At 40.8% G+C, this 26,333-nt stretch overlaps 2 protein-coding genes across 4 annotated transcripts in view; one reads left to right on the top strand and one right to left on the bottom strand.

Annotated features, from left to right (window-relative positions):
• CTNNA1 (catenin alpha 1) overlaps positions 1-26,333 on the top strand; it is a 210,673-nt gene that overhangs the window by 122,197 nt on the left and 62,143 nt on the right. The gene's annotated exons all lie outside the window — the stretch shown is intronic.
• LRRTM2 (leucine rich repeat transmembrane neuronal 2) lies at positions 2,696-12,698 on the bottom strand. Of its 2 annotated transcripts, XM_045284983.1 has the most exons (3): positions 12,278-12,698; positions 10,657-11,918; positions 2,696-3,127 (listed from the first exon to the last, which is right to left on the bottom strand). In XM_045284983.1, exons 1-3 carry the CDS (start codon positions 12,279-12,281, stop codon positions 2,996-2,998), a joined length of 1,398 nt encoding a protein of 465 aa, XP_045140918.1. In that variant the 5' UTR covers positions 12,282-12,698; the 3' UTR covers positions 2,696-2,995. The 2 variants fall into 2 exon arrangements, with proteins under 2 accessions (XP_045140918.1, XP_004696704.1); XM_004696647.3 differs by lacking the exon at positions 2,696-3,127 and having other exon boundaries at positions 6,596-11,918.

Below are 26,333 nucleotides of genomic sequence, written 5' to 3'. Positions count from 1 at the left end.
GTGTTTACAGGTTGATATAAAATGTTAAAGAAAACTCTCCAATGCATTGTTTATTATTTTGGGAGTATGATAGATTTTGTGTTCGGGCAGAAATTTATTTGGTTAGTTTTTGATATGATTTAGGATGGGGTGACTTGTGGGAATGTCACCGAGACTTTAGATAAGCTCCTCACAGTTTTCCTGTTGTTCACAATCTATCTGTGATCCCTCTTACACCCAAGTCTAAGCAACCACAAATTGGGTATCTAGATGATGATATCGCTTATGCACGGTAATGTCTTTTGACATCTCGGGAATGCGGCATGAAAAGGAAGAATATTTCTGACCACCGCTTTTAGGTTTTCATGTAGAGTGATAGATAAATCTTAGACTGGCAGTTTTAACACAATAATAAAGTGGGCTCTTGTTGGAAGTTAATGGTAAGTGTCAGTGAGCATTGCGCATACTGGCCTCAAGGGATGTCAGGAGAACAAAGGGAGACATGATTGTGGCCTGCCCCAGACTCCCATAGGGATTCCTTTCCATGTTTTTCTCTTGGCCATTTCCTCCTTAAACTCAAGGGAGAAGTGTTCACTCTGAAACAGTTCTTCATGTTTGAGCCTTTTGTCTTAGCATGGAATAATAGTTACTGGTCCCTGATTCTCTGTTTTTTCTCTTTTGGGAACAGAAACTGGAAGGACGACTATCATGTGAAAGGTAGCATTTTTGTGACAGTTCTATGGAATCCCCACAAAAGGAGAGTGCCTTTGTTAGATCTTAGACTAGAGATTTGCCAGTCATTACCCAAATAATTATCCCTTTCTGAAATTTCTATAACTCAGACCCTCTGTGCCCCAAGACACGTTAGACCCAAATGAAAACAACAGAATGTCTACTTATAGTAAAGGTGTGATGAGTGGAGAGGGTTTATATGTCAGAGCTGGAAAGTGCTAATATGAAAGCAACTAGGGTAAATGATGGATCATTTTGGTCTTTTGTATATAAAAGCAAAGTGAACGCACACTGTTTTATACCTGAATTAGTACGAAGGAAAGGGAGAGAGACTGAGAAGAGAGTGTAGATGAGTGATTGCCTTTCTAATTGTATTTCCCCGTTTGTGGTTTGCAGCTGATAGGGCACTTGGTTAGTGCTGTGCAGTTGGCAGACTATTAAATTACAGACACTACTGAGTGCTCAGTAGTGTCTACACTATAACTGGACGGTCTCCCCTCAATAAAGTGGGTTTCCTTGGTTTTCAGAGGGCATAGAGAGAAGCAGGTGTGGAGACTGTGTATTTGTGTGCTGGGATACAAAGGAAAAGCAAGTCTCAGATCAAGTGATGGGGGAAAGAAGAAAAAATTGTAGATGAAGGAGGAGACTTTCCTTATTGGGTAAACTGGAGCATGATCTTGGAAAGAGTGGCCAGAAAGACAGTCCTGATACTATAAATAAAACAACAACAACCCTGGGCTTTTAAATACACAGTTTCTGATGAGATTGCTTTTAGACAGGTTAATGTTGAACAAGCTTTATGTTTTAGAGGGATTTTGTTAATGTGAGGGGCCACTATTCAGCAGTCACAAAACGTGCCCTCTTGTGTGCACTGGACTGATGGCCTATTCCCATGTTTTCAAATTCTCATATCATCTTTGCCCATATCCTTTAATAATTCTGGCAATTCTGCCTGGAAACCAAATCTGCCACAATTAGATGGGCTGCTTCCTAAATTAGAGGTGTTAGACTTGAAGTACATTTTTTCCTCTTAACTGAAGATGAACATAATAATGATCTTTAATTCTCAACCATGTATTTCATCCTGAAATATAGTCGTCAGAAGCTAAGACATCAATGAGACTTTTTTCTTGTTTCTTTTGAAACATACCATCAATTTATGACAATAGATGAATATATTGTCCTATATAATTTTGATTCACAAGGACGAGAAAGACCATTGGCTCTTAAGAGACTTCCTTACCCCAAAAAGATCGTGGAATTAGGGATTCTAAGCCTCTAGAAATTCAGCTGTGATTCATAAAGGTAAAACAGAGTAATGCCATGTCTAGTATTATATTTCGTAAAGCAGATTACTTAAAGATAATAGTGTCAGTTTTATGTCAATTAGATGTAAAAAGTACATCTAGGCTGTTGGCTTATTAAAAGCTAGGTAGTTATATTTTATTTAGGGTCACTGCACAGGGGCTTGATTAGAGAAGGAAAGCGTAGAAAGTAGAAAGCAACACATGGAAGTATCTTGTCTTTATTGTGATTTTCTGCTTGCTGGATCTGCACCATCTAATTCTCTTTACATTGGTATTTAAAAAGTAGAAGCCATTTATGGAGCTATTACTATATGCAGCCTGTTCACATGGTTTTGCATGTATTAGCTTTCCCCGTTGTCGGTTAAGTGTTGAACTGTTCATTAACCACAAGGTAAGCAGCTCAAACCCACCAGCCACTCCATGAGAGAAAATTAGACTGTTTCCTCCCATAAATTTGCAGCCATGAAAGCCTTATAGGGTCACTGTGAGTCAGAATCAACTCAGTGGAGAATGGGGTATTTTGTTTTTTTGGTATGATCCTTACGAAGAGCCCTGCTGGTGCTCTTGGGGAGGCATTGGTTTGCTAACCAAAAGGTAAGTGGTTCAAACTCACGTTTTCCCACTGCTGTCTGGGAGAAAGATGGGGCTTTCTGTTCCCTTCAAGATATATAGCCTTGATAATGCTGTATTGGGTTATTGTCCATCAGAGTTGACCCGAAGTTAGTGGGTTTGATGGGATTGGTTGTTAGCTGCCGTCTTAGGTAAGAGGTCATAGGTCCCAGAGTGGAGCTCATGCTACTTGCTCCTGCTGGAATCCAGGTGGTTTTTAGGAAGATTCTCACTAAGGAGATTATTATCGTCATCTACACAACTAGAAATGGTGCATGAAACATGGTTCTGCTCATTCATGACCTAGTGGGAGATGTTTTAAATTTCACATTGTGTTTCTAGTCTAGAAAATATGTAGTGCTGTTGCTCTAGTCATTGCGCCGCCCATCTGTGTAGAGTCGAACCGTTGCGGGCTTTTCAAGGCTGTGACATCTGGAAGCAGGTCTCCAGGTGTGTCTTTTCAAATTGCCTTTCTGGGTGGTCTCCAGCCCTGTCGACTTCTGTTAATACAATAACAACAGTTTGCACTTTCCCCGCACCCCCGGGCTTGTAATGTAGTACAGTAGGTATTTCTGGGGTCTTGGAACATCAGCATTGGGATCCCTGGGAAATTATAAGAAGGAACCATGAGCCTGTTCTTCAAAAGGGCACATTCATTCTTATAGACACTGTAAGCTCCCACCTTGTCTGAACCAGCACGCACCATGCTTGTGCAGCATGCTTCCTACCCCTTAGATTGGACCAAGGGCTGACATGAAGAACAAACCCGCCTGCCCCCAGAGTCTCTTAAGAGATCCTATCAGTTAGGTTTTCTCTTGTTCATAACAGTCGGCTCTGTTTTATAAATACTCAGAGTTTTGAAGTCCGTGTGTCTCTCTCCAAATAAGCCAGTCTCTATTCCAATTTATCAGATAAAAACCGTTAGTTCTTTGCCTTAACCATCTGGAATATCAGGGGGAAATTGCTGCATAGTAGAATTAACTATTTTATTGTTCTACCAGCACTTTCTGACCCTTGGTGTTTGTTACCACAACTTACTAGGACCTTGTGAAATCTGTGAACTGAACTCAATACAAAGTCAAATTGTAACGATCATTTCATGAAGTTCTTGCATTCTCTTATATATTCTGGACCCATAGATTAAGAACCCCTTCTTTTGATCATTTTATATCGTTATTTTAATTATGTAGTACATATGAATGTAGTATTCTAAGCTTCTTGACTCTGTAGACGTAGATTATATACAAATAACAAATACATTGATTTCAGAGACATTTTGGGTGCTGAGCAATTGCCCTTCAGGTCTTTGGCAGACAAACAAACAAAAACCCCCCCCATACTTTTTAGCCTTGAATTGGCTTCAATTTATAGTAATTACTTGTATTACAGAATAGATCTGCTCTCTAGGGTTTGCTTGCTGTAATCTGTATGGAAGTAGATTGCCAGGTCTATCTTCAATGGCACCACTGACTTCGTTCAAAGCACCCACTTTGAGACTAGTAGCCAATTGTCAGGCTTTTGTAACAACAGGAATTTTTAGGCCGTGGGAAATGTTTTTGTTCATTATAGGAGAACTTTAGTGGACTTTCATGATAAAAAAACCAATAGGTTAATAATAAAAATGATTGCGGGCCTTTTGCCTGATCATTTCTCCAGAAAAGGCAACCTGGAGATTGTGCAAATCTTTTTCTTTTTCCTTTGTTAGAATTACCAGCACTTGGTTGCTTACCGGAAGAGTAATCATTTGAACCCAGCCTGTAAGGCCTGGCAATCTACTTCCATAAAGGTTACAACCGAGAAAACCATGTGGAACAATCCTGCTGTGTGAGACGGAGTTGTTAGGAGTTGGAATTGAGTGAGGGTACCCAACAATGACAGGGAGTTCTTAAGCTCTTAAGCACAGTTGTAACAGGGAAGTATTTATTAAAGTTATGAGCCCTGATAGTGTAATGGTACGAGTTGGACCATGATCCACAGGTTCCACAGTTCAAAACCACTCGGGAGAAAGACGAGGCTTTCTACAGTTACAGGTTTAGCAACTCACAGGGACATCTCTAACACACACACACACACACACACACACACACACTCTCTCTCTCTCTCTCTCTCTCTCTCTCTCACGCAATGTTTTTAAAACTTTCACATCTCTACATCCATATCATCTTGGTAAACTCTCTTGATGAAAAATGTAAAAGACTGGAAATTTTCTCTGGGCCTGTTGTTAAAACTCTGGCTTCCAAGTGAAGAGTGAGCTTCTTGGGGCTGAGGAGGAGTGTCCACCCTGCGGCTGCCTTTGGGCAGAGGTTGGGACCATTTTCTGCTGTGGTCACAGCTATGCTTCTTGGGCTGGCCATGGGCGGCTGTATGGGGGTGGCTCCAGTGTTGCAGGTAGGGCTTGTCCTGGAGCCTCCCGGGGTAGATGGGAGTATATTTGGCTTGTTGACTTTCTAGGGTAGGATGCGGCTTTGGAGATTTCTTTCTGTTATAATGCCCCCTTCAGATAGGAGCAGGGGAGGCTTCAGGGGAGGTTTAAAGTTCTGTGCTAAGAGTGTTAAGGGAAACTGCTAAGGAGAGAGGTTGGGATAGTTGTGGTTTTTACGTCTTTTTCCCTTCTCTATTTTGTAAAAGACAATTTGTAGTACATTTTGTCTCTCTAAGGAAGACTTAAGTACCCAGCTGGTTAGATATATTTAAAGAAGGGGGAAAAAATCTCTTTAAACAGACCTTGAAGAAATCTATTATAAATTTGAGTGGGAACCTGAGAATGCTATGGCATACAAGCAAAATTAATTAAAATAAACGATAAAGAACTCAGATGTAGCTTTACATGGGATTTTCAAGATTAAAATGTCTGTTAATAAAGTCTGCTTTTACTTTGGAAGATGTATGAATTATTTCCTCTTGTGCAGTTTAAAATCACCTTTGCCCTCAGGCGCATGCAGCATGAATTTGACAGTCCTAGACCCAAGCTACTGCTGAGAATCCTGATGGCTCTGTTAAGCCTTTCTGGTCCTAGTGTTCCTGGGCCAGTGGAGAAGGTGGCTGTACTCGTTCCTGTTAGTGTGGGCCTGCTGCTCTCCTGCCGGCCTGGAGGAGTAGCACATGGGTCCTGGCAAGTATGACGGATTGCCTGCATCCAACACCTCAAGGCCAAGGTGGTTTCTGCCCTCAGAACTCCCTGGGCATAGCATTCTGTTCCAGAGGGGTGGTATCTATGTCAACCAAGAGACATTAGTTACTCACCTCTTCCTTCCTTTACCCATGCTTGTGGAACTGGTGTTTGGGGTGCAGTGGACTATGTAGGGATTCTAGTGGTTTGATTGTGATCAGCAACAGCAGTACCCCACCCTCCTGGGTCCATCCCCAGGGTGTGAAAAGCATGGACTGAAAATATTGCTATTTTGGTAAGAATTGGCAGTTGAGTGCCCTTTCAGAGCTCCCCAGGCTGGGTAAATGTTCCATCTTGGAGGTTGGGGGTGGCCAGCCCAGACCCAGTGAGACATAGGGCCACCCGTTGCTCCACTTGCTAACGTTTGTGATTGTGATAGTGCTTATAGAATGGCTACTGTTTTTAATAAATTTTTTGTTGGCACAATGGCTTTTTAAGTGCATGCTCCCATCCCTGCTCCCTTCTTGTTGCTTATTACCTCTTGTGAATGGAGGTAAGGTGATTGATTAGCTTCCTTTTTTGAATGGACACAATTGGCATTGTTAGGAACACAAAAATGTTCACTTAAGGTTTCTATATCCTTCACAAATGGGTTTTCAAATCTTGTCATGTCACAGTAGATATGTTACCAAGGAAAAAATTGAACAAAACAAAAAAATTCACTTCTTACAGTATACACAATTTTAATAACAAAACTTTCCTGTACACTGTACTTTGTTACCCTTTCCCTCCCCAAAGACTCCCATATAATGGTATTTCCCCCCCATCCCCAACCCACCTGCCCACCTCCCACCAAAAATGGCTCCTGAAGGTGATTGAACACAATGTATCTGGACTATACTTTGAGTCTCCAGTCTGTGTTGATAGGTAGGTTCACAAATATTCTACATATCAAGTTTTTTTGTTTTTGTTTTTTTAAATCACCAAGGAAGAAAAGATTAGTTGAAAGAGTAGAAGTTTCCAAATGTTTCCAACAGCAGTATGAAAGCTTAAACAGTCATTTTGCATTTGTTTTGGCCTTTATTCAAGTACTGTGAGTTTGCCCCAGGTTAGATAGAGAAATGTGTAATTTTCAGTGGATGGCCCTATTACCTTATCTTTGCCTTTTTCTGGCTGCAAGACTTCAGCCAAAATGATAAGAAAAGCATGTTCCAAACAGGCTTTTGAGACACGCTTGTATATTGCTCTGTTAAGAAAATGATCATGTAAGCCAGCGGCTAAAAATATTATTTAAAAATTTTTATATTGCTATCCACACTTTTCAGAGAGACAGAGAACCAGGCATTTATACTCTTCTCCCCACCCACCCCCTTGTAGTTGTTTGTAGGAAGTATCCCTTAAGAAAATGATTCCCCTGTTTCAAAATTTAGGATTCAGAACCGGTGCTACATAGCACTCATTTTTATTGGAAAGATGGAGTCTGGCTCCTAGTGACTAGCATTAGAATAAGCAGATGGATTTTAATAATTAGTGGTGTTGGGAATTTCAGTCAATTCCATTCATTGAATTGGTACAGAAATTAACTTGGGCACATTAAGAAGTTACATGTGTTCGTGCAGATTTTTGGCTTAAAAATTAGTACCTTTGCTTTTTGATGTTGGCAGTGGGTATTCTCAGAGTTGCATATGCAAATTCACCAGTCCACTCTTTTAAGAAAGGTGATTGAAATCTCTGGCAAGCTACAGAAATGAATTTAAATGATTCCAGACTAGCTCTTACTTGCTAGATGAGTATAGTATCATACCCTTCTTTAGCCTTCAAATTTCATTTTCTCCCCCAGAAAGATTTAATTCCTTTTCTGGCTATTGGTCATCTTCCTCAAACCTTGAAAATTAAAATTACTTTTAAAAAAATTGGGGGCAGGCGGAAGGAGGAAGGGAAGGGAAGGGGTTAAACGCCCATCAGAAACGGAAAGCCTGCATACCATGCTTACAGGATCTGCAGTGTGGCTGTGATGATCCACCCTAGCCACTTGGTAAAGAGCACAGATGCCTAATAGTCTCATCTTCAAACCTGTGCTAATATCAAAACTCAAACAGACAAAATTAAATGGAATCCTGCCTTCTCTAGGTAGATAGAAAAAAGAAGTTTGCTCTGTAAATGAAAAAGGGGAAATACCTATTTGATACCATTTCTCACGTTTTTTCCTAAGGGCATTACTTTTTAAAAAATGGAGGGCAAATTTATTTTATTTTTTTTATTGGAAAGAACGTGTGCCTTGGTTATGCTGTTCTCCTAAATGACTGCACTAAATGGCCAGCTTTCCCATGTCCATGTAGGATTTTGCCAACTGCTAGTCCATTTTACTAGTTGCAACCTTTATGATTAATATGGGGATACCCGGCCAGTGTATCACATCCTTCAAACTCACAATTTGAATTAATTTTGGTGGTGGTTGAAATGATGGAAGGAAAGTATGCCTTCTCTGCTATCCTTCAGTGCTGATCTTCTATGCTCAGGGCATAGTAGTAGGGTGACCAAGCTGTTCCCTGACAAATGACTGTGGTCACCCGGATAAATAGGCTGGTAAATTTTGGCTTGTAGATCTCTTATTTGTAGGAGACTTCTGGCCCTGCCCTGGCAAGGCCAGGGCCTGGTTTAATGAGAGAGAAATGCTCACTGCTCAAGATCAGCCCAAGTGGGCCGAGACTTTGTCAAAGTAATCTGCCACCTCACAGAAATTTAGAGAGCACTTATTTACCACCATTTGCCATCTTATTTGCATCTGACACAGGCACATTGTCTTTGAAGTACAAGTATACACTCCTACTAGTATTTAGAAAGAAAAACATTAATTAAAGTATAAAGGTTAACCTGTAGCCATAACATTCTAAATTCAAACCTGGGAGGAAAAACATGCCTTGAATGAAGAGTATCATTATGTCAATGGTCATGTTTAGGAAAAGATAACTTTCTTTTTAGGGTACTGGTGTTGAAACATTAATGCCCCACTTTTCACATAAGCTTAAATGGCAGTAGTGAAAAGGCTCATTCTTCTAAAGTCAAGTTTAGCATAGATCTTTGTGGGGGGAAAAATCTAAATGTGAATTGTGTTTCTTGCATTTCACTTATAGCATATTTCCCCCCACAGAAATCATAAATGAAGAAATACTTGTTCTAACTGCTTGAAAATGTGGCACCATTATCGTTTGTTAATTATGAGAGGCTTATATGAATCCCACTCCTTCAACTCCTGGACCTTTGCCCTCGTCAATTTAGATTGCCTCATTCTTGGCTGTCTTGTAATTTCAGGTATCCTACACCTGCAAGAGCCAGGTTTCAGAATGCTACCTTTCTCCTTCATCCCGTCACCTCGTACCGCCTTTGAGTTAATTGCTGTTGTGTGGCTATGTAGTCCTATAGAGTGCTGTACCCACGAATAGGTTCACTGGGATGCTAGTTGTTCACTTCCTTTGGGAGGAACTGCTCTTAGAGTGTGGATGTGGATGCTTATTAAAGGGTCAAAGTTTAGTATTTACTATTTTTGAAAGTGGTTTCTTTCATGGTTTCTTTATAATACATTCTAACACGAATCAGTGTTGTGCCTGTTGCTAGCCAATTAATTTTAATTTGGCTCTTTAAGGTTTGAAGATAGGAAAAGGCAGAAGAAAGGTTTAAAACTCTCCTTGTCAAGGCATCTTTGATTATAACTATTGAGAAAGAGAGAGACTTGTGTGTTGTGTTTTCATACTAGAGGAAGGGAGTATGTCAATTTATCTCAGATAGTTTAAAAATCTTTTTAAAAAAGACAAATGTAAATAAAGGATTTAGTAAATGAATTAGTAAAATGATAATTTACACAAGTTTAAAACAATAGTCTTTTAAGTGTCACGTAAGTCAACACATCCATTATAAATCAAATGAGTGATGAATGACAGGTCAGTGTAATTATTTAGTATTGACTTCATTGTAAATGGAACCTTTTCACAAACCCTTGGAGTCATCATTTAAGCATATGAAAGAGTCACTCACTAGAATTACAGATAGTGCTCTGATTTCATGATGTAGAGTTTGAGAATACCTACTAACCCAGGCAAAAACTCAGGAAGAAGTGTGTTTAATGTGTATCAGTCTTTAGCATGTGTGAAATTCTACTTCCCACACTGGCAGTAGATTGTTGGGTTAACTTTGCTAAGTATCTGTTTAAGCAGCGAGCCAGATGTGGCGTGTGGGATAGAGAGCAATGATCAAACAAATATTGGTCACCGTCTTATTTTCTGCTCAGTCGTTTCTTTCTGAACTCTTTTCATTAGGAAAAAAATAGCATATGGAGGTCCTAGTGTAAATGTTTACACACGATAGTATATAATTACATACATGAAACATTATTTTGAAGTGAGCATTTTTAGACTTTCCAACAGGAGTGCAAATAATGTGAGCATTGCTTCATTTAACAATTAAAATATGATTTTGTTTAAAAAAATTAAAAATACTTCAACACTTCAAAAACTAAGTCTCCACTTGATTTGGAAAATTAGGCTTAATGTCACCATTGGTAAAAATTAGATATGTATTTAGCTCCTACTATGTAAAATAGGTTACTTATCTGATGTGATTTTTGATGATGGGTAGATATTATACTTCACATTCTTTGTATGGCAGCTGCTGACACTTGCACTGTCCATAACCATTAATGATGATAAAGGGTCCTTCATGGGTGGGTTCATATTCATTATATGGTCCTTGGTCTGACATGTTTGACATATGGAGTCGTGTTTGGGATCGGAGCTGCCTGTGATTCTGAATCATTGAGCACTGCCTAATTCTTCTTAAAGTGGGAGGGCAACACTTCCTGGAGATGAACACTATAAAAATAATAAAAAAGAAAGAAAACAATAAAGCCATTGTTCCCGTAATTACCCGCTGCGTGAAGATGGCATTGTCTGGTTCGGGAAAGTGTTCCTCCGTAGTAACTGCTATGCCTGCAGTAGTTGGGATTTCTTTGTCTCCCACATGGTAACTTGATGAGCTTATTCTTTTTGTATATTCAGTGGTCGGGTCTTTGTAAGTTGTAGCCACGGCAGTGACAGTGGTTGACAAATTCCAGCAAAGCTGAAACCCATGGACTGCATCTAGAATATCCTCGCCTTGGGTGTGGTCAGGGCTGTGGCAGAGGATGGAATGCTCCCACCGACCTTGGAAACTGCCCAGCCAAGAGGCCAAGCCACATATTCGGGGACTGCATTCCCACAGATTGCCAGAGAGGCCAACAGTCGTCAAGGCTCGCAGGGAGTTTAAGATCTTGGAATCAAGGCTATTTAACTTGTTATTATCCAGGAGGAGGATTTTAAGGTTAGGCATAGTTTCAAACACTGTCAAGTCGATGGCTTTGATTTCATTTCCAGTCAGATCTAGCTTTTCTAAAGTGCCCCAGGTCCACTCCATCCCACACGTCAAGTTGCTAATTTTGTTCCATTGTAAGAAGAGCGTGTGCAGGCTGCTTAGCCGGAGGAAGTGAGCAAAATTAATCTTCGTCAGCTGGTTGTGCTCTAAGTGAAGCTCTCTCAGTTTGATTAATCCGGCAAATCCATTGCGAGCCAAACTTCGCAAACGGTTGGTGCTCAAATCCAGAAACTCCAGGCTACGGCAGTCCCAGAACAGGCGAACTGGGATAGTCCGCAGAGAATTGGACCTTAAATGCAAGGTCTGCAGCCTCCGGAGGCCATAGAAGAGCTCTGGGTGCAGAGATGACAGCTGATTAAAAGACAAGTCCAAATTTTGCAGGTTAATTAGTTGGGTAAAAGTTGTGTTTGGCAAGTAAAATATTTTGTTGGAACTTAAGATTAATTCCTTAAGTTTATATAGTCCTTGAAAAGCATCTTCTTTTACTGTTGAGATTTGATTGTGGTCTAAGTGGAGCCAGGTAAGTTGGCTGTAGCTGGCAAATTGATCCCTTTCGAGCTCCGAGATGTGATTGTGCCTCAGGGACAGGCCTAGAGAGCCCTTGTCTGTGGCGTTTGGCACTGAGTGGAAGCCCTGAGAGTCGCAGTAGAAGAGCAGCTTCTCGCAGCGGCATTTGGGTGGACACGCCATACCCAGGGCCGGCAGCATTTTAAAAACCATACTCATTGCATATATTGCTGCCAGCATAGGGGCCCCTAATGGCCACTTGAAATGTAAGCCTGCAGAATATAATTTAAGGAAACAAGAAGATAGGATATTTTTCAGCAGATCATATGGGCTATTGGAAAACAAAACAAAAATACAGCAACATAGCACTGGTGTAGGATTTTACTGCATACAACTTATTTTTCACTTGCTGCAGAAAAGCTAACCTTGTCGGTATAACCCAGACAAAATTTAAACATAATATTAAAATAAGATACGACATGTCCCTGTCATCAGCATCATTCATAGGCTTTGTTATAGACCGAAAAATCAAAAATATGTGACGCTTTCATTCCTAAAACATGATTTCAGTGGCCCATGTACAGGCGTGATTCCTTGCTGACTGCACAAACATATGAATGCATAGACTTACCCATTCTTCTGAGCACATTGGAGGCTGCATTCAGTCGCGGTTCCTAGACTCAGCACAGTGAGTCTGTAAAAGGCTCTAACATGCAGAGCCTTTTGACCAGTTTCCTGTTTTTCTTGTGTCCCGGGCTCTCCAAGTGCAATTTAATCCCAGAATGAGTTGGATGTTTTTTTCTTTAGGATATTCCTCCGGATAGCGTTGCTTCATTTCCCGGGACCACTCTTATCCTCTCAATCAGTTTTGAACATAAGTTATTTTCTCCTCCTCTGACTGCTCAGCTGGGTAATCAAGGCGTCAGACTCCCCTTCCCGTAGCTGTTAGTTCTCTGGGTCTTAACTTGTTGATGGCAGATGGGCGGCTTGTTGCGGAGAAGAGCTCCTGGAGCAGCATGAGTGCATTTACTGAAAAGCTTTTCCGAGAAACGGCACAAGAATGGATTTGCTTATGTGCTGCGACCACACAGAACTGTATATAGGCTGACGTCACTGGGTGACGTGTCTTTTGTTTGGGTTTTCCAGAAGCTTTACTGTTACATAGCGCTGTGCTTGGTAACAGTATTGGGGTTGTTGCACGACCCCTGATTAGAATAAAGGGAGAAAGAAGAACTCTTGACTTAAACAAAAACAAAAACGTGGTATTCCCTCAGAGTAGGAAGCAGCAGTGAGGTTGTAATAAAAGCTGCATTCAAGAAGACCCGTCTCAACAGTGAGTTGGGTTAGCAGAGTGATGATTTTTAATGCTAGCGTGAGCCAACGTCATACTGCCGATTCTGCACAGAGGGATCATGGAAATGGGCAGGAGCCTTCACGGTTTATGAAGTGCTGATTTAACGCCAGCCTGTGCACAGGAGTGCCCGCTGCTCGAGCCGTTTGGGAAGCTGCTCCTCAATTGTCCTGCTGCCATGTTTGGTTAGAATAGAAGTGTGACTGATTTACTTTAGATGTGCCGGTAAAGGAGCTGAGCGGACTTGGCTTCTCTTGTCATTAGGAGCTTAACGCGATCAGCCAAGTGTAAAGGTTGCCCTTCCCCCTCAAAAAAAAAAAAAGAAAGAAAAAGCTTAGAAAAGAAAACATTTAGTTAGTTGTTTTCTTCTGAGAATTTCAGGAGAACTCTATAAAAAGACTACTTTGCCCTATTTTAGGCCAATGTTTAATTACCATGCTGATTGAAAAATAATGCTTAGTTGATCTCTGATGTTCTGAGAGAAAAGGGTAGGTTGATGCAGTCGTTTTAATAGACAGCACTAAGCATTAACAGTGGAACAAAAATGATTTAGGACAAGGGACCCAGAGTGTGACTGGGTACTGACGTGTCCACACTGTGTTTATGTACCTCAGAATCTCCCCTGTTCCTCAGCCGAGGTTGGGATGGGGGTTGTGGCACTCAGACTAGAGCATGCTGTGTTCTTAATACTGTCACTTAGAAGAACTGACTTGCGTCTTAGACTGTTTTCGGACTCTCGTGAACATAGATAGGTCATTCTTAGATCTTAGTAGAATTTTTGCTTTGGGTATTTTAATTGACCAAACCTATCTTATTTCTGTTGAGTACTGTCATCCATTTTTAGACCTTGGTTCTGAATATACCAGGTTTTTATGTTATATGTACACAAAAGCTGTTTCTAGCATTAGTCAGTGCCACATTTTAAAGCCTAATAAAGGCAAAGTCTCTTTGATACATATCTTGCCTCATTGATGCAACCCGATAACAGTTTCTTCCATACTGGTGACGCTTGCCCTCAGTAGAGCTTTTCTTTGATGTAGAGGGAGAAAAACCAAACCTGCCCTGGGGTTGGTGAAATATCACCGAATGGTGGGCTTCCAAGGCTTCATTCCACCTGTGTATGGAGCATTGTTTTGTGATGGAGTAAGGACTGGAAGACTCCCAGAGCCCTACCGAGGGTAACCCTGTGTTTGTAAAGGCACTTTGGCCTGCCAAAATGCAGATGGGTCAGCTTGGGCCCAACGATGGGATTAGAAGTAGGAGAGTTTTGCAGGGAGGAATTCTTGGGAAGGATAAAGGGCTATGCCAAGAAAGCCTTCAGCGCACAAAGTAGATTGAACACCTACCTGTGAAAGGGAAGGGGCAGGAAAGACAGTGGCGACAGCACAGTGCAGTGAGTTCTAAGGCAGTTTCTTTCTGCCAGGCCCACGGGAAGCCCCATTCTGAAGTGGCTTGCGTCTTCAGGAGAGAGCTTACATTAGTACTCCTACTGTGCACCTCCTTTCCAGATAAGAAGGGAACAGAGACTTATCTTGTTTAAATCCTGCAGGTGACCCTTCTCCCAGTGACCCTGATCCTTTCTATACTCCAGAGCAGTGGTTCTCCACCTTCCTCGTGCCTCAACCCTTTCAGACAGTTCCTCATGTTGTGGTGCCGCCCCCCCCCCCCAACTATAAAATTACTTTCGTTGCTACTTCGTCTCTGTCATTTTGCTAATGTGATGAATCGGGTGACCCCTGTGAAAGGGTCGTTCGACCCCTAAGTTGAGATCCGCTGCTCTATAGACTTTACTTCTGTTCACAGATGAGAAGATTGTGTTGCTTGTGCATTTTTCTGTGGATTAGGCTTAATCAGATTCTTAAAGGAACTCAGATCCAATGTTTGAGAATCACTTTTCCACAGGAACTTTCTCCTAAAAGTCTTGGGGGCGGGGGCGGTGTAACATAGGGGTGGTCCTTGCTAAATTTTTTTAAAGGAAAAAAACACCCTTGGGATAACTGAAGTCAGTCACCTTCTGATGAAGAAAGCCTTTGCCCTGCGAGAGGGACTGAATACATTCTTCCCTAAAGTAGCAGCTTTCAGTTCCACGTGGAGGAAGCCGTTTGAGTCAATTGGATTAGAGCAACCCTGATTAAAAATATGCTCTATGTGACAATTTAGAAGGAAAAGTATCTTGTTCACCTCAAACTCCCCGGTTCTTTCTGCTGTCTAGTCAGCTTGGCATACCTCTTATATCCTAACAAATTGAAACTACTTAAATTATATTATCCCAGTACTATTATAGCAGATTTGTAGGTAAGGAAAATTGCCCAGAGAAGCACAGATGTAATCGAGAGTAATTATTTTTTGGTGTATCTGGAGAAGTGGTCAGTAATGTGTGCTGTGTCATAGTACCCAGAGAGCGCATTTCCTTCTGGGCCACCAGCCATCTTTCTTACCTACCCTCTCTCTGGCTTCAAAAGGCATACAGACCTTAGAACTAAAGAACATGCTCTTCGGATGGGAGTAGTATGTATTTCCCTTGATGAAATTTTGTGTCATTTAAAAAAGTGTACTTTTTTGTAGCTAAAAGGGCTAATCTTGTTCATTGTAGAACAGCTTTATTCTGCATACATATGCCTTTGACTTAATTAAAGTGACAATACTACTTCTGGAAGGTACTATCTATATCATCGGTTTCCATTTTTACGGCTTTAGATGTTTGTGAGAAGGCAAAAGAGAAGCAAAATCTAAGCTGCCTCCTCTTGGTAAATGGTTTTAATGCCAATTAACTGAGTCAAATAGCAGGGCTTTGGTTCGAGTGGTTGCTTGAATTTCTCCACCTGAGCATCTATATGCACTTACTACATATTACTGATTAAGGAGAATTATTCCCCCACATGAAGAAGCAGATGTATAGACATAGAAGTGAAATCTCCTAGTGTGGCAGAGGTAATTTGATATTTTGCTTGATGCTAAACGGCCTAATACTTAATTTATTCATGTTCAACTCTAAACATTTCATACCCTCAGGTGCTACATAGGGGTACTCTGGAAAAGTCTGTTAAAATAAACCTTGTTGCAAGCAGTGCTGAAGAAATTTTCACATGTATTAAAAAGTTAAAACAGCTTTAGGGTGGAGTTCCCAGATTTGGGAGTTTTTTTGGCAATCACATACTTGGGTCTTTGTTGAATTAATGTATGTAGTTTTAGTAGACCTTTGTTTTGCTTTGCTTTTGGAGAGGAGAGGAAGAGGCTAAGAGAATATTGTGATAAACCTTAGAGATGTCCATTACTTGCAAGCATATATATACTTGGAGACAAAGATGCAGCTGTTCTTTAAACTTTTTGATTTTCTATTTTAAACAATAGGAATAATTACTGCAGTTTGGCACAAAAACATGGTGAGTATATCTGTCTTCCCAAGAATCAGAACCTAGGGAACAGAGGCAGTTAGCGATAGAAGGGTTAATGGCTTCCCCAGTCTATCCCATTGAAGGCTATCTAAAGAGTAGCTGATGAACGGAGGTGGAGCCAGAGAGCCAGAGAGCATTCTGAATTCTAGACTTCTGTGGTCTTGGTGAACTTTTTCAGCTGCCAACAAATAAATACATGTCTGTGTTGTCGGAAAAATTTCCAAAAACCTTCTCAAGTAGACTGCTCCCACATTAGGCCTTCAGGATCCCCATCCTTATCTGGTTTGGTGTCCTGATTCCCTATCCTCACCTGATCTTAATTTTTAAAAAGTACTTTTGGTCATTTGTTCAAATCTCTAGGTAAGTGCAAATGGTTAATGTGCTCCACTCCCAACTGAAAGGCTGGCACCCAGAGGCTCCTCAGAAGAAAGCCCTGGCATCCTATTTATTAAAACTCAACGATTGAAAGTTCTATGCAGCACTCTTCTACTCTGACACACATGGGCTTACTGGGAATTGTAATAGACATGGCAGCCACTTGAGCAGTGTGTGTGCCCGTCTCCTCTTAGTAAACATGCCTGAGAAAGCAGTATGAATGGGTCACTAGTGATGGTGAGTAGTGTACAGATTGATTAAAATTTATGTGGTCAAACCTTTTTTCAAACTCTTGTTCTGCTGATAGTGTTATTACCCAAGATGTATAATTATCCTCTGTGTGTGTATATAGTGTGCTTCTTTATTCTGAAAGATAGCTAAGCCTGGGTTTGTCCTTTGTCTCTTTTTTACGTTTTTTGTTGCTTTTGACTTGGATGTGTTTCCTCCTACCTACATTGATGGCTGTGTGCAAAAGATATGATTAAGAGTTAAACCAGTCACTCATACTTACTTTAAAAAAACATCCTCTCAATAAACATTACTGAATTCTCTGACCTAATTGGCTAAATTTAAAGGGGTGAATTTGCATGTAGTTTGGTAGTTCAAACCCATCAGCTGCCACTCCATGGAGAAAACATGTGGTTGTCTACTCCTGTAAAGTCTTGTCTCAGAAACCCCTGAATAGGCCACTCACCATGAGTTGGCATCAACTCACTTGTTGCTAGGTGCTGTCAAGTTGGTTTAGAATCATAGCAATCCTATGTACAGTAAACTGAAATACACTGTAGGTGCCATCCTTACAGTTACCGTGTTTGTATTCACTGTTGGCGGCCACTGAGTTGAGCCATTCTCTTGAGGGTTGTGTTAAGTCTGCATTGACTAGAGAAACACATGCAGAGACACTCATGTGTAAGAGGGAGTTTATATCCAAGAGTAATTGTATATTAAGAAAACATCCTGGCTCAGTCCAGGTCAAGTCCATAAGTCTGATATTACTCCATTTGTCCAATACTAGTCCTTAAGTTCTTCTACAGACTCACACGCAGCACATGCAATGACACCGAAAACAGGAAGATCACAGGCCAGTGGGTGAAAAGTCTTGTGGAAGCATTTCAGCGCTGGCACAGCTCTCCATCTGGCTCCTACAACTCCAGGCCTCTGGCTGCCATCAGCATAGCTCCATGTGGCTTGTCAATAGGGATGTGTAGCAGAGAGAGCATGTGTGTCCCCTCCAGGGAGGAAGTCAGTAGTTCCCAGAATCCTCAGGAGAAGACCATGCCCACACAGAGGCATCATTGGCGATAACCTGATTGGCAGGCTAGACTCCACCCCTTCACTCAAGTTGACAGGAGATTATGTAACTGCCACAAGGGTTTTCCTGGTTTTGTTTTGCTGACCCTCTACTTAGCCAAGCCTGCTGTCTTTTTTCAGGGACTGGTTTATCCTGAAAGCATGTCCAGAGTATGTGAGAGGAAGTCTCTCTATCCCTCAATTAAAGGAGCACTCTAGTGGTACTTCTTCCAAGACAGATTTGTTTGCTCTTCTGTTCTGACAGTCCACGATACTTTCAATATTCTTTGCCAACACCATAATTCACATTACATCGATTCTTCCCCAGTCTTCCTATTTATTGTCTAGCTTCACACTGTATCTGAAGTAATTGAAAACACCATGGCTTGAGTCAGGATAGACTCAGGCATCTCTTAGTCCTCAAAATAACACTTTGCTTTTGAGCACCTTTAAAGAGGTCTGTTGCTGAAAATTTGCCCATTGCAGCACATTGTTTGAGTAACTGCTGTTTCCGCGAGTGTTGATTTGGATCCAAGTAAAACTTGGATCATTATTACATTTATCATGATGTTGTCTTTTGGTCTGGGTGTGCAGATTTTTTCCCTATACACTGAGTTATACATTCTGAACTGAACACTGTTGTCTCTCATCGACAAGTACTTCGAGCCCTCTTGGCTTTCAGCAAGCAAGGTTGTGTCCTCTACATATCAAAGATTGCTAATGAGCTTTCCTCCACAATCATGGTGCCACATTCTACTTCAAGTAATCTAGTTTTTTCATTATTTGCTTAGTATTCAAATTTAGTGTGTTGCGGTATATATTTTCCTTATTTTAAAGCATGTAATATCCTCTTGGTCTATGTACATGTTCCACATGTGCATAATTAAATTGTTGTGGAATTTCCATTCTGCAATTTGAATCTGTAGTTTAGTTATGATTTGCACAGCCTTTGCATAGTCAATAAAACAAACATTTTTCTTGTATTCTGCATTCAGCCCAGATCCACCTGATATGTCTCCTTGTTCTGTGTTCTTATATGACTTGAATTTCTTGCAGCCCCTTCGATTTACTATATAGCCAGTTTTGCATTGTCTTCAGCAACATTTAACTTGTATATATTAATCTTATTGTAAGAGCATTCGTGCATTCATTCTATTGGACACAATGCAGATCTCTTGTAGTCAGCTGGCCAGGTAGTTGTTGTTAGGTGCTGTTGAGCTAGTCTGATATGTGTACAACAGAGACCCTGTGTACAATAGAACTTAATCTGAGCCAGTCCTACGTCAAACTCACAGTTGTTCTTATGTTTGGGCCTATTGTTACAGCCACTGTGCACTATCCATCTGGTTGAGGCCTTCCTTTTTTTCACCTCCATTCCATTTCTCCTGCGAGAACATGCCAAAAGTCTTGAAGATTTCTTGTCTTAGACAAGAGTTATTAGTTGAAATACTTCAATTATTCTATCAATTCCTGAAGCTTTGTGTTTCTCTGTCATTAGTGCCTTTTGTGTCTTGGTTCTTGATCATGTTTTACCTCTTGAAGTGAGAAGTTGTATGTCGACTGGTTCTTTTTGGTAGAGTGTGCATTCCTTACATCTTCTTGTGATGCTTTGTGCACGGCTCACAGTTTTACCCCTGAAATCTGTCAGTATTACAACTCTAGGCATGACTTATCTACAGTTCTTTCAGCTAGTGATAAGCTGAGCATAGTCTTTTTGGCTTTGCCTGTTTCATTATAATACTGTCTTCTCCAGCTGCCATTTTGAAATTTTCACTTCACTCTTATTTTATCATTACTTCTGTTAACTTTAGACATTCTCCATTTCAAGAGCAACTTTCAGCGTTTCTTTTGACACTCACTCTGGTGGTGTCTTTGTTACGTTTTGATGACCGTTTGCTTTGTTCATGTATGCAGTTCTTTTTTTTTTCTTTCTGAATTACAATTGCTAACTTCTTTTTTTTTTTTAACATTTTATTAGGGGCTCATACAACTGTTATCCCAATCCATACACACATCAATTGTGTAAAGCGCATTTGTACATCATTCTCAAAACATTTTCTCTCCATTTAAACCCCCGGCATTAGGTCCTCATTTTTCCCCTCCCTCCCCGTTCCCCCCTCCCGCATGAGCCCTTTATAGTTTATAAATGGGTATTTTGTCATATCTTGCCCTGTCCGACGTCTCCCTCCATCCACTTTTCGGTTGTCTGTCCCCCAGGGAGGAGGTCACACACAGTTCCATGTAATCGGTTCCCTCTTTCCTACCCATTCTCCCTTTACCCTCCCTATTTTGCCACTCACACCCCTGGTCCTATAGGGCTCATCCGTCCTGGATTCCCTGTATTTTCAGTTCCTATCTGTACCAGTGTACATCCTCTGGTCTAGCCAGACTTGCAAGGTCGAATTCGAGTCATGGTAGTGGGAGCAGGGAGGAAACATTTAGGAACTAGAGGAAAGCTGTATTTTTCATCATTGTTACATCGCACCCTGACTGGCTCATCTCCTCCCTGAGACCCCTCTGCAAGGGGATCTCCAGTGGCCTACTAATGGGCTTTGGATCTCCACTCCACACTCCCACCATCATTCACTATGGTAAGATTTTTTGTTCTGATGATCCCTTCGACACCTCGTGGCATGTATGCAGTTCTTGATGTCATCCCATAGCTCTTCGGGTCTTAACCACAATCAATATGTTCAGTGCACCAAATCCATTGTTGAGATGTCTCTAAATTCAGGTGGAATATACTCAAACTCACAATCTGGTTCTCATGGACTTGTTTTAATTTTTCCTAGCAGTTGACTTTTTGAGCAGTTGATGTTCTTTTCCACTGTCGGACATGAGTGTCTCCATTTTTTTCCTCCAAGCGATGTGGCCCATTGTATTCTTGTGTAGTCCACAGAATAGTCGTTTCTGTCGCCTGATCTTTCACTCCCTTCTATCACCAAGGCCATATTTTCTTAACTACTTATACTTCCTCTTTGTTTCCAACTTTTATATTTCAATCACTAGCAATTATCAGTGCATTTTGATTGCGTATTTGATCAATTTCAGACTGAGAAAGTTGATAGAATTAAGTTTCTTTATCACTGGCTTTGGTGGTTAGCATATAAATTTGAATAATAGTTGTATTAATTGAACTTCTTGAGGCATGTATTTTCCTGGATGATGAATGTAATACCATTCTTTTGAATTTGTCATTTCTGGTATAATAAACTGTATGATTATCTGGCTCAAAATGGCTAACGTAAGCCCATTTCAGCTCATTAATACCTTGGATATTGATCTTTGTGTGTTCCATTTCATTTCTGATGATTTCCAATTTTCCAAGATTTATACTTTGCATATTACATATTTCAGTTATTAATAAGTATTTTCCGTTGTTCTCACTTTGAGTCGGACCCCATCAATAGGTGAAGGTTCCAAAAGCCACTTTGCAGAGGCAGCTCTTCCCCAGTTTTAAGGACCCTCCAACCCAACGGGCTCTAATCCATATCAAGCAATGTTTTGGTGTACATTAGGTTTTCCGTGGCTCATCCCTCAAAAGTAAAATGTGCATTCATATTCTTCTACTCTGTTTTTGGTCTGGAACTTTGCTAGAATCTCTACTTTGGTGACCCTGCTAGAATTTGAAACACCAGTGGCATAGCTTCCAGCATCACAACCACACCCAAGCCAGCCCAGTAAGACAAACTGACAGACGTGTGGGTTACTGTGAGACGTATCTACTATGGTCGTGGGCTTTCATGTGTGTTAACCAACCGTGCCCATGTGGGGTGCTAGCAAAGTTTTCAAGTATTTTGAAATACAAGGGGAAAATATGTATTTCATTTGTTTTTTGTTAATTACGAGTAAGATTGGACATCAGTTTATATGTTTATCAACAGTTTTGTTTTTGTTTAGACTTCCTCTATATTTCATTTGCTCATTTCCATCCCTTCCAAATTTGGTTTTGTATGAAGGAAATTAAAAAAAACAACAAAAACCCGTGGACTTTACAAGTAATTTTTTCTATCAGTCATTTATGTTTGGTAAGCCCCCTTTCCCCTCCCTCCTTTACATACTTAATTTTAATGAATGGCAAGACTGATGCAAGGAGCTTAGTAATACTAGAATATTTATTCACTTTACGTACTGAGAAGGCTCGGTAACGATTGGAAACCATGTGTTTCATGGTCTTCCAGTAAACAGATCCCCTCATGAACTATTGTCTTCCATGCAGGATAAAGGGGATCAAAGCTATAGAGAAAAAGCGTTTGTTTTTAAACCAACATAAATAGACACCTAGAATGTTCCCTGGTTTACCACAAACTTTTGCCTATTTAGCAGTCAGTGACCATTTTAAAATGCTCCCCAATACCCTCACAGCTGAGTCTTTTCATCCTTTTTTGGATTACTCAGATCTTCAAAATTATGATTTTATTGTGTAAGTTTTATGTATTTAGTTGATTCTGCATGTGGTTTAGAATTCTCCGACTTATTTTGGACAGCATCCATGTAACAGACCGATGATAATGATTTGCATCAGGAAGAAGTAACCTGGGGACTCAGGAAAAGATTGGAGTGTATCAGTCACCTGCTTCAACGTGTGCTGGGATCCTCTTAACTACGAGCTCTGTACCTTTTTTTCTGTCATGAATTTTGTCATTTTTTTTCCCCATAGGAAGAGAGGAATATTTCTGGACTCTAAAAATTTGGCAAGAAAATGCCATATGTTCATTGTGATTTATTATTGATTTGCATTCTATGTTGCTGTTGCCATGTAAATGGTCATGGAAAATTGTTAGCTGTGCTGTACACCCCAGAAGCTATATTTCTATACGAGTCTCTCGCTAGAACTAAAATACTTATTGATGCTTATTGGAACTGATAGGTGCCCTGGCAAGTTTTTAGCTGAGAAAAATGTGAACTAAAACCAAACCCACGTGAATGATACGGCAGTGAAACTGTTAAAAAAACAAAATGAAACTCACTGCCATTGATTCTCACTCACAGTGACTATAGGACAGGGAGAACTGGCTTTGTGAGTTTTCTTTATGGGAGTAGAAAGCCTCTTCTTTCTCCCTTGGAGCACCTGGTGGGTTCACACTGCTGCCTTTACAGTTAGTAACCCAGTGTGTGACCAACTAAGCCACCAGTTGTAAGAAGATCCCCATGAAGATTTGGAAAGCATGCTTCCAAACTTAATGCTTTCTGTGGGTAGAGGTTGGGGGTGGGGCAGGGCTGGGGCAGGCGGAAAGAATTACATTTATTCAGAGTTCCTCACCTACAATAAAGTCTTTTAGACTTTATTGGAATAAATATTATTAGGCAAACTAGAAATTGTTCTATTCTTTGTAACTTACAGAGATTATATATCTTAAAGAATTTGGGAATGGAGCTCTATACAACCATTTTTATTCTCAGATTGAACTCTACTCAGCCTTTGTGTAGGGCTCCCAATGGGTCTTGCCACATACTCAGTTTATGTTGCACCCATCAACCATCTGTGGGCCAGGTGGAACAACCAGGGTCAAATTGCTTCTCTTCTGCTTTAACCGTATATTGAATGTCAATGTGTTGTCCATTCCTTTTAGTCCTACGTAGGAAGACATGCACTGACTAATAGATGCTGGTCTCCTTTGGCTTACAACATTTTCTTTTTCTTCTCAAGAGATTGGTTAATACTAGTCCCCATTTTTCTTTGAGGTCTTTCCACCTGTGAGTAGCTTCTTTCTGTCCTGGTATAAACAAAGACTGAGGCCACCATTCATAGGCTAGAGCCCTTCAGGTTGCATAGGAAGCTGTTCGAGTCCTTCCTCCAGGTTGTCTTTTGGGGGAGGAGACAGCTCACCTCCATTCTTAATTGAGTCTCTTAGATTGCTTCTGTGTATCTTGATATTTGTTTAAATTTCTGTGAGCTGAGGTTCACTTACTCATCACGACTGATGGAGGGAGGTAGTATGACTAATTAATGAGATCATCCTGTTAAATTAATCAAACAATCCAGTTTTCTTTTAAACAATCCTTAAACATTTAAGGGTTAAAGCATTGCATTTTACCTCTTTTACGCATTCCAACCTTATTTGGACTAAAGTAAGAAATTTAGGGGTTATGTTTGAGAAGAATTATAGTTTCATTAATGAAGTGAGTAGGATACTAGTGTTTTGCCACATATATTACACACTAGATCCTATGTTTCTGTCTAATCCACCACTGCTCTATTGTTTATGTGAATTGAGAGACAAGTCACAGTTAATTGTCCCAGGCTGTGATTGGAGAATGGCCACAAGAGGGAGGTGTAAGGTCCTGTGGGACACTGCAGAGCAGGGGTCCTTAAACTTTTTAAACAGGGGGCCAGTTCACTGTCCCTCAGACACGTTGGAGGGCCAGACCATAGTTAAAAAACCAAAAACAAACTATGAACAAATTGCTATGCACACTGCACATATCTTATTTTGAAGTAAAAAAAATGGGGCAAAAACACCCAGTGGGCTGGATAAATGTCCTCGGCGGGCCACATGTGGCTCGCAGGCAGCAGTTTGAGGACGCCTGCTCCAGAGAGAGAGATCTAACTTGAACTTGGGCTGAGGTTGGCTAAAAGAAGCTTCTACAAGGAGTGTCACCTAAGGGAGGTCATTACTGGGAAGATTGTGGAGTGACCATAGTCGTTGAGGTCATGGGAGAATGTACAGAAGTAGAAGAGAAGAAAGGCCTTGGCAGAAGAATCCTGAAGAAACCATATTTGTTCATCAACCCGTAGAGCATGTTTCCCCTGCAAGCAGTGTGAAGTTATATTTTAGATTGAGTCATTTTTTTCTGGCTCACTAGATCTTTACCATATTATTTCTAGGGACTCATATGTACTCTCACTTTTCACAGCAACAACAGGGACATAATCTCTTTCCAGATGTTGTGGATTAAGGGAAAACTTACAAGGATAGAATGAAGTAAAGTAGTTGAGGAGTGTGGGTACTGGGCAAGGAATTGGTGAACATAGGCACCTGCCACAGCTATGAGACCTGGTGTCATCTGTGACAAAGGCTGTTTGTTGTATGTGTGGCTGGTAGGTAAGGAATTTGTTATAGGAAAATGTTTGCTTTTTCTCAGGATCAGTTCTCCAAAGAAAGCATACGTATTCTCTAAGTCATCATCAAAACAAGTAAAATCCTCTAGAAAATTAGTCGTCTTCATACTTTGTTTTTTTTTTTAACATTTTATTAGGGGCTCATACAACTGTTATCCCAATCCATACACACATCAATTGTGTAAAGCGCATTTGTACATCGTTTCTCAAAACATTTTCTCTCCATTTAAACCCCGACATTAGGTCCTCATTTTCCCCCTCCCTCCCCCCTCCCGCATGAGCCCTTGATAGTTTATAAATGGGTATTTTGTCATATCTTGCCCTGTCCGACGTCTCCCTTCATCCACTTTTCGGTTGTCTGTCCCCCAGGGAGGAGGTCACACACAGTTCCATGTAATCGGTTCCCTCTTTCCTACCCATTCTCCCTTTACCCTCCCTGTTTTGCCACTCACACCACTGGTCCTATAGGGCTCATCCATCCAGGATTCCCTGTATTTTCAGTTCCTATCTGTACCAGTGTACCTCCTCTGGTCTAGCCAGTCTTGCAAGATAGAATTCGAGTCATGGTAGGAGGAAACATTTAGAAACTAGAGGAAAGTTGTATTTCTCATCATTGTTACATCGCACCCTGACTGGCTCATCTCCTCCCCGAGACCCCTCTGCAAGGGGATCTCCAGTGGCCTACTAATGGGCTTTGGATCTCCACTCCGCACTCCCCCCATCATTCACTATGGTAAGATTTTTTTGTTCTGATGATGCCTTACACCTGATCCCTTCGACACCTCGTGGTTGCATAGGCTGGTATGCTTCTTCCATGTGGGCTTTGTTGCTTCTGAGCTTGATGGCCGCTTGATTACCTTCAAGCCTTTAAGACCCCAGACGCTATACTTTTTGATAGCTGGGCGCCATCAGCTTTCTTCACCACATTTGCTTATGCACCCATTTGTCTTCAGTGATCCGTTTGACGCCCCGTGATCACATAGGTTGATACTTTGTTTTATTTTTACTTCTCTTTATTGTGAATTCAGTGAAGTTTTACAGATCAGATCCATTTTCCATTTAACAGTTCATGCCATTTTGTTTCATCCCATTGATTGCAATCCCTGCAGTGAGACATCTGTTATTTCACTTCCTTCTTTTATTTCCATTTCTCCTTTCCTAACCTTTTCTCCTTGCATAAATGCTGCCCTTTTGATCTCAAATGGTTAATTAT

The sequence above is a fragment of the Echinops telfairi genome, unplaced genomic scaffold, assembly GCF_000313985.2.
Source record: "Echinops telfairi isolate 266 unplaced genomic scaffold, ASM31398v2 ScPeMD7_7469;HRSCAF=8507_1, whole genome shotgun sequence".
NCBI lineage: Eukaryota > Metazoa > Chordata > Mammalia > Afrosoricida > Tenrecidae > Echinops > Echinops telfairi.
This window is presented reverse-complemented; position numbering and strand designations above follow the sequence as displayed.